Raw genomic sequence first — 8,426 nt, 5'->3', positions numbered from 1 at the left:
ACGTGCATGTCTGAGCTGAATCGGTGTCAGAAAGTGATTTTTTATTGTGATATTGCAGCTGCTTCAGGGTTAACTTTGCTCTTTTCCTGCTATTTTTATTCTATTTCATTTTTCCTATAGGCTACGCATCATCAGACCTCTGGGAACTTTGCTCTTTCTCCTGTATTTTCTATCTTTATTTTCTATTTTACGCATCATCATCCATCAGACCTCTGGGATTCGGACCTGTCTCCTTTTGCAACTGAACCGCGGATTGTTTTTTTTATTAATGGAAACATGAGCCAAGCTGTGAACCTGCTGCTGCTGCTGCTCCATGTCTCCTCGCTGTGTCTGTGTGTGTGTCTGTCGGCGCAGCAGCAGCACCGACGCGCAGCGCAGCGCTACTCCGGGAGGATCGCGGAGAACTCTCCGGTCGGGACGCCGGTGGACGGGGTGAAGCTGCCGGTCGGTTGCTGCTGCAGCGGAGAGCTCAACACCAGCCTGACCGGGGATTACGCGTCGGATTTCAGGCTGGTTCACCTCAGACACCACCTGGTCCTGGTCTCCGTTAAAGCGCTGGACCGGGAGTTCATAGCGATGTACGAGCTGCGTGTGCGGTGCGTGACGGGACCGGCGGCCGTGCAGGTTTGTGTTTAGAGTTTAGAGTTTATTTATTTATTTATTTAGCACCAGAGATGGACAGAGTACTCCACCCCAGTACTTGAGTAAGAGTACAAATACTACTGGTTTGAGGTTCTGTGATGCTGATATGAATGTATATTACAAATGATTCCAGTCAGTGTAGCGGTGTGGATGCATGTGAATAACGTTCACATCAGCTTGCTGCATGTGCAGGATTGTCCAGTGTGTCTGTTTACTCCACCAGTCTTTTAACTTGATGTTCTTTTTGCACTGTACTATGTGTTTTTTATGTATGCAACATGTTCCCTGTCTCCGCGACAAATTTCTCCCTGGTGGAGAGGAGACCAATACACTAACCTAACCTAACCTAAAATTTAAACCAAATCTCATTCTACTTAAAATAAGACTCATCATAATAAAAGTAGCTTGTTTTTAGACACTTTTTACTTCTTTCAAGCAGATTTTCACTTGAAATAAGTAGAAAAATCTGAGTTTTTCTTTCTTATTACAAGCACAGATTTTTCTACTTATTTGAAATGAAAATTAGTTTGAAACAAGTGAAAATTATCTGAAAACATAGGCGATGAGTCTCATTTTAACCCTCAGATGACCCTTCAGCCTTTTTCAAGTTTTACCCCTGGACAAAAATTTCAACTTATAGTAAGAGACATTTAGACATCAGTTACTCCCAAAAGTTTTGTGATTCATATAATGGCTGATCTTGACCTATCATAAAAATCACTTTTGATATGGGTTACAAAATGTTTTAACCACTTCCTGCTGGCCAGTTGTTGTTGTTGCTGTTGTTGCAGCAACAACAACACATGAGATCTCTATTTTCATTGATTTTAAAGGGATAGTTCACCCAAAATTGAAATTTCTGGGAGAAGTTTCAGAGTCCTCCGTGGCTTCTCTGAGTTACAGGGGGTCTCGGCGTAGCAGTGCATGTCAATATAACGGTTGCAAATGGATACCAACTGTCTTCGTAACAAAAAGACACACCAGAAAACATCCAAATATCTCCATGCTGCTCGTATGTAATGTCCGTCTTGTATTGAAGCCCCGAAATGCAAAATTGTCCCGAAAAAAATTAAATAAGTCTATATTTCAAGCTTGTTTGTAGTGGAAGCTTCTCTTGACGAACCGGGAAGAGGAGCTTCCGCTACAAACAAGCTTGAAATATAGACTATGGAGGTATTTGGATGTTTTTTGGTGTGTCTTTTTGTTACGAAGACAGTTGGTATCCATTTGCAGCCGTTATATGGACATGCACTGCTACGCCAAATTTCAATTTTGGGTTAACTATCCCTTTAAGTTTGTTTCTACATAATGGTAACAAGAACCGATATGATTGTGTGTGTCTGAAAAGAAAGATAAACTTCTGTTGTTTTGTTTTGTCCTGACTACAGGTGGAGGTGTCGGACCGGAACGACAACATTCCCCGCTTCGTCGGCGGGAACGTGACGGTGGACGTGGACGAGCTGACGCCGCGCGGCACCTTGCTGGCCCGGTTCGATGCCAGGGACGCGGACGCGGAGAGGAACGGACGCGTGACGTTTTACGCGTCGCCGGAGTCTCACCTGCTGCACGTGGAGCCTCTGACCGGTCGGGTCCGGCTGCTCGGCTCGCTGCTCGGCATCAGACACGTCACTCTGCGGCTGCACGTGCGGGACGGAGGAGACGTGGCTCTGGTAGGCCCAATTAATTAATTAATTAATCGTACAGATTTCCAAATACCGTCACTTTCCAAAAAAAGATTAAGTTGGAAACACAGAGGCAGATGTGCACCAAGAAATACTGGTCCATTTACCTAATGTAACATACGATTGGTAGGAATTTAAATGTTAGCGAGTCATTTGTGCTAAAAACAAACAATGATGAACTTAAAGGGATAGTAGCATTTTTTTTTAAAGTGGGGTTGTATGATCTACAAATAGCCCCTAAGTACTTTAATTGCAGTAGAAGACTCTCTGCACTCCTCCCGTTAGCAAGGCCAGCCCATAATAGCCCTGCCCAGAGATTTACAACATACAGTGTTGTGAACAGACCCAAAGAAACGGCCTATTTTCGCGGCCTATAAGAGGTTTTACGTGAAAAAAAAAAACACAGTTCCATTGTTCACTATAATATAATTTTTTCCAGCCCTTCAAAGTGCAGGAAAAACACAGTTTTTATTTGGACCTAACCAACTGCTGATCGGCGGGCGCTAACCCTGGGCGGAGGGATATGTGAGTTGGTTAGGTCCAAATAAAAACTGTGTTCAGGTAAAACCTCTTTTAGGCCGTGAAAAGTCTTCTACTGCAGTTAAAGTACTTAGGGGCTAATTGTAGATCATACAACCCCACTTTAAAAAAAATGCTACTATCCCTTTAAGTTGGAAACACAGAGGCAGATGTGCACCAGGAAATACTGGTCCATTTACCTAATGTAACATACGTTGGTAGGAAGTTAAGTGTTAGCGAGTCATTTGTGCTAAATCCTCCTCCTCCTCCTCCTCCTCCTGCAGGTCGGTGAGCCCGTGTTCCTGCACGTCAACGTCCTCCAGAACCAGAACCAGAACCAGAACCAGAACCAGAACAGGAAGCCCCGGTCTCTCTCCGAGCCGGAGCTCCTCTACACGGTGTCGGTGCCGGAGCAGGTCCGGGTCGGGGATCTGGTCTTCACGGTGCCGGACCAGCGGTTCGAGCAGCGCTGGTTCGAGCTGGACGAGCCGGACTCGGACTCGGACTCGGACTCTCCGGTCCAGATCGAGCGGGACTCGGGCCGGCTGTACCTGGCGCGGAGCCTGCGTGAGCCGGTGGAGGTGACGGTGAAGATCCAGAACCTGAGAGGTGAGCACGGCTGTCTTTATTTATATTTCTTTATTTCTCTCTCTGTCCGTCTGCGCGTAAAAACGTCTTCACATGTTGCTGCTTCACTGCTGGTTGTTGTTGTTTGGATCAAGTTGTGCAGTTGTTACACTGACACTCTGTGTGTGTGACGGGGGGACATGTCCCCCCCCAATTTCTGAAAGACATGAGTTGATGAATGAAATGAAATGATTCAAAATTGAACAAATGTATTTTCAGACTTCACATTCTTTACATTTTAGATAAAATTCACATCTTTTTTTTTTTTTAGAAAAGCCTGTGCATATTCTCATTGGTCCATGTTATAGTATCTCAAAGGAATTCTAAGTCGAAAGCAACTGGACTTGGTTATTTGTCTAGGAAGACGTTTCACCTCTCATCCTTTAGAATTCCTTTTAGATCTGTTTTTTTTTAGAACGGTTTACCAGCATAACTGGCATTGTAAAAACATGATCAGTTGGTTTACACAACTTGGTTAGGGGGGGGTGGCTTCATATTTTGATATTCATCCATATCTGCATAAAGTAGTCCCATGCACTGGGAGAAAAGGAAGATGGGGTGATGAATTGGGGATCTGGGAGGGTCGGAGAAAGATAAAAAAGATAAGAACATGAGTAGACATTACATACCTGAGACTCTTAAAATGATGATTTACTAATATAACAGTTGAGTAAGCAGTGATACGTGCTGTTGGCTGAAATAAAAGAAAGGTAAGCACAATAAATGATTTGCTATGCAGTACTTTTTGAATGATATGGCAAACTTCTATGAAGTTGTGATTTATGGTGGCATGGTGTGAGCTGCATACGTGCAAAAAGTTAAAAATGCCCCCCTCCCCCCCCCAATCCTGACATCGGATCTGCACCCCTTCTCTCTCTCTCTGTCTGTCTGCGCGTAAAAACGTCACGGTCTTCACATGCTGTTGCTGCTTTACTGCTGGTTGTTTGTTTTGTTTTTATTTTGGATCATGTTATGCAGTTGTTACACTGAGGCCTGCACTGCAAAAACTCAACATCTTTCCAAGAATATTTGTCTTATTTCTTGTCAAAATGTCTCATTTCTAGTCAAAACTAATCTCTTTCCACTTCAAATAAGACTCATCACCTAAAAATTAACTTGTTTTTAGATCATTTTCACTTCTTTCAAACACATTTTCACTTGAAATAAGTAGAAAAATCTGCCAGTGAAAGCAAGTTTTGATCCACTATCAGATTTTTCTACTTATTCCAAGTGGAAATCTGCTTGAAATAAGTAAAAAATGTCTAAAAACAAGCTACTTTTTATGTGATGAGTTTTATTTTAAGTGTAATGAGATTGATTAATGAGATTTGTTTTGACTAGAAATGACATTTTGACTAGAATTAAGACAAATATTCTTGGTAAGATGTTGAGTTTTTGCAGTGTGGTCACTGCTCTGTGTTTGTGAGACTGTGATTTAGTGATCAGCTGTTTGTTTAGGCAGAAAGTGGATAAAGAATCATGAACTCTACAAGTTTTAGAAAAGGAAAAGTTTATGTGAAGACGTTTTAAAACTCCTGAAATATGAAACTAAACAGGTTTGTGATTGGACGGGACAGATGAGTCGCAGTCAGAGCTTCAACTGCTGAAGAGTCTGTGATTTGATTTCTGTAGTTTTAGTTTTTGCAGGATTTTCCTTGAAGGACTTAGAGGTGTTCAATCACTGAGGTGTGTGTGTGTGTGTGTGTGTGTGTGTGTGTGTGTGTGTGTGTGTGTTGGCTCGTGTCCAGCTGCAGAGTTTGAATCGACCTCAACCGTCAGCTGCTACTTTGCTTTCCACTCTTTCATTCATTCCTTACAACACTCCTCACATCACAGCCAAGTGAGAAGTGTGTGTGTGTGTGTGTGTGTGTGTGTTGGCAACACACCGAGCAGCAGGTCGTTAAAGGACAAACAGAATTGACAGTGTTTAGTGTGTGAGGTGACCAGAGTAAACACACACACACACTGGCTTGGTTGTAACCTTGACTGCAGCCGATAATTCATTTTTTTCTTCGTTTTCTTCTCTGTCATTTTCCTTTTTAAAGTTAGAGAGAGAGAAAATAAATAAATATAAAAGTGTGTGAGAGACGTTCAGTGTTTGTTTTGCTCGGCTGCAATTTTTCCATTTAGATTAAAGGAGTTGGTCTCAGCTCAGCGACAGACTGGACTGTTTGTCAGCGCAGATGGTTCCGCTGTGTTTTCAGGAGAGAGTTCCTCCAAAACATTTTATAAAAGCTCAACGTTTCTTCTCCTTCTCATTTTCTTATCTCTTTCTAAAGTGATCCAATTAAAAAATAGAGCAGATTTCAGAATAAAACACTCAGAGAAACCAAAAATCCTGCAAAGTTGTTGGATGGTGGTGAGGGGGCGGGGCTTAGTTGTGACATCACAAAGTGACAGGAAGTCCTGACGGCTGGTTTTAAGGCTCAGTTTCTGAATACAGGCTGTGTGCATTTCTCTGTGGACTGAGGCTTTGATACTTTCACAGTATTAATATAGAACCTAGAGCTGCTTTATAATCACACTACACATGGACATCTACCTTTATACTGTATGGAGCTTTAATACAAACATCTACCTTTATACTGTATGGAGCTTTAACACAAACATCTACCTTTATACTGTATGGAGCTTTAACACAAACATCTACCTTTATACTGTATGGAGCTTTAATACAAACATCTACCTTTATACTGTATGGAGCTTTAACACAAACATCTACCTTTATACTGTATGGAGCTTTAATACAAACATCTACCTTTATTTTGAAGGAGCTTTAACACAAACATCTACCTTTATTTTGAAGGAGCTTTAATACAAACATCTACCTTTATATGGAGCTTTACAACTATATGTAATAGAAACTCACGCAACAGGAAATAGACAGCAGCAGCATATATAACTAAAGTCCATCAATTTCTGTCCATATGGTGCATTTGCAGGTTTAGATGGTGGATTAATTAACCTTTTTAGAAAAAAAAGCAGATTTCCGGGCTCTTTAATCACGTTTTATCACGTAAGCCTCTTATTGATTATTTCTAATACGTGTATAAACACATGGCAGCAGCAGCAGCAGCAGCAGACTGAAGCGTGTCGGTGGCGATCTGTTTGACAGGATGAAACGACGTCCAGATGCCAACGTTACTCGACCCCCCCACCCCCCCACCACCTCCTCCAAAGTAAATGTTTAACCAAGAGGCTAAACTCTGCACATCTGGACGGCAGCGGTGCAGTGGTGTTGGTGGTCAGATCGGTCCAATCAGCCAAACTGCATCTCTGCTGTTTATTTGTAGAAATTAGTTGTGTTTGCTCACCTGGAGCTCTCCCAGGTCTGAGCAGGAAGCTGTGTGTGTGTCTGTCTGTGTGTGTGTGTGTGTGTGTGTGTGTGTGTGTGTGTGTGTGTGTCTGTCTGTGTGTGTGTGTGTGTGTGTGTGTGTGTGTGTGATTCGGTGGACACGGCGCTGAGCCTGCTGTAAACCGTCCGGCTGATTGAGGCGGTCTCTGTCTTTCGTCCGCGGCGGTCGCATGTGATTTTATTTTGATGTGTGGGAACGAGGTCGCAGCGTCTGATTGATTGATGCAGCAGCAGCAGCACGGCCGCCTCTGATTGGTCGACAGGCTTTCTCTCTGTGTGTGTGTGTGTGTGTGTGAACTTTGAGCTCTGTGGTCTGAACAGAGCATCGTCTCCTCTCTCTTCCATCCAGCTCTTTCTTTTTGTTATGACTGTTCAGTTTAACTGTTGTTTATAATTGTGCAGTTGTTCAGTGTTGCTGTGTGAATGTGATGAACAGTGTTAATATTTTCCAGATTTAACAACACGAGCTGCAAGAAAACGACTTCATTTCCACTGAAAGCACTTTTTAAAAATGATGATAATGTGATTTCTGTAGCAAACCTCCGTCCACACGATGCACAATAATAATGTTCTGACTCATTCTGCATGAATGAAAAGCAATGGGACTGTTTTACACAGACACCTGCCTACAGACAACACATGGAGATGAGCTATCAGCTAATTCTGTGACCTGTCCCTGTGAAAATAAAAAAAATATGGATGTTTTTATTATTTTATTTTAATAGTTAATTCTCTATTTTTTTTTAAATCTTTGTTAATTTATAAAATCACATTGTAGAAGGTTTTGTTCATTCTGCTGAGAGAGAGTTGCAGTTGTTGCTTGTGTCATTGTCGAGATGCACACACTTTGAAACAGGTCGTCCTCTAAACAACACTGACTCTCCTGTAGATTATAAAGGCAACACACACACACACACACACACACACACACACACACACACACACACACACACAGTCTCTCTCTCTCTGGCAGCTCGTCCATCACTGCAGATGGCAGCAGCAACTCTACTGAGTCTGTTTTATCCTTGACATTCAATAAATGTACATAAAACACACACACACACTCTATAGTCTGCCCTTTGTTTATGTGTGGAGGCCACGACCTCAGGCAGTTTGTCAAACTAGTTTCCTCCTCTTATATAAACTGTGTGCATGCCACTGTGTGTGTGTGTGTGAATTGATTATTGATTGGAAGTGGAACTACAAACCAATCAGCAGCTTGACAACAGTCCTGCACGACCCCCGCCCACTTTTTTTTACCAATGCGGTTCTGTTTTATCCAATAATGCGTTCTTAATTCCTCAACATCACGTAACTGATTTGGAATAAGACAAAAATCTTAATCTGACGAACCCACGAACACCACATTTACATCTGGCGTTAAAGGATAGTTCAACATTTTGGCAAACTGGCCCATTGCCATAATCCCTATAGTCATAGCAGTAGGTTCGTTACCTTTAATTGTCGGTGCAAGCTGTTTTTAGAACGGCGGAGCAGAGCCGTGAGCTGCTCAGAGCTACACTACGGAGGCTCATTATGGGATTTCTTGGTTTCCCTCATCAAACTCATCAAATACACAATCCAACAACTCCACAACGCTC

At 42.4% G+C, this 8,426-nt stretch overlaps 1 protein-coding gene across 1 annotated transcript in view; it reads left to right on the top strand.

Annotated features, from left to right (window-relative positions):
- The first annotated feature begins 276 nt into the window (after positions 1 to 276).
- The window catches only part of LOC146972713 (neural-cadherin-like), a 209,237-nt gene continuing 201,087 nt past the window's right edge, over positions 277 to 8,426 (top strand). Inside the window, exons 1-3 of the mRNA XM_085802145.1 lie at positions 277 to 624; positions 2,031 to 2,312; positions 3,128 to 3,452. Coding sequence (XP_085658271.1) covers positions 277 to 624; positions 2,031 to 2,312; positions 3,128 to 3,452 — 955 coding nt within the window. The remainder of the gene's footprint in view (positions 625 to 2,030; positions 2,313 to 3,127; positions 3,453 to 8,426) is intronic.

The sequence above is a fragment of the Trachurus japonicus genome, chromosome 16 (genome assembly GCF_045865225.1).
Source record: "Trachurus japonicus isolate A0001 chromosome 16, Traja_1.0".
In the NCBI taxonomy this organism is placed as follows: domain Eukaryota; kingdom Metazoa; phylum Chordata; class Actinopteri; order Carangiformes; family Carangidae; genus Trachurus; species Trachurus japonicus.
The sequence above is the reverse complement of the archived record's forward strand: the minus strand, read 5'-3'. Positions and strand labels throughout refer to the sequence as shown.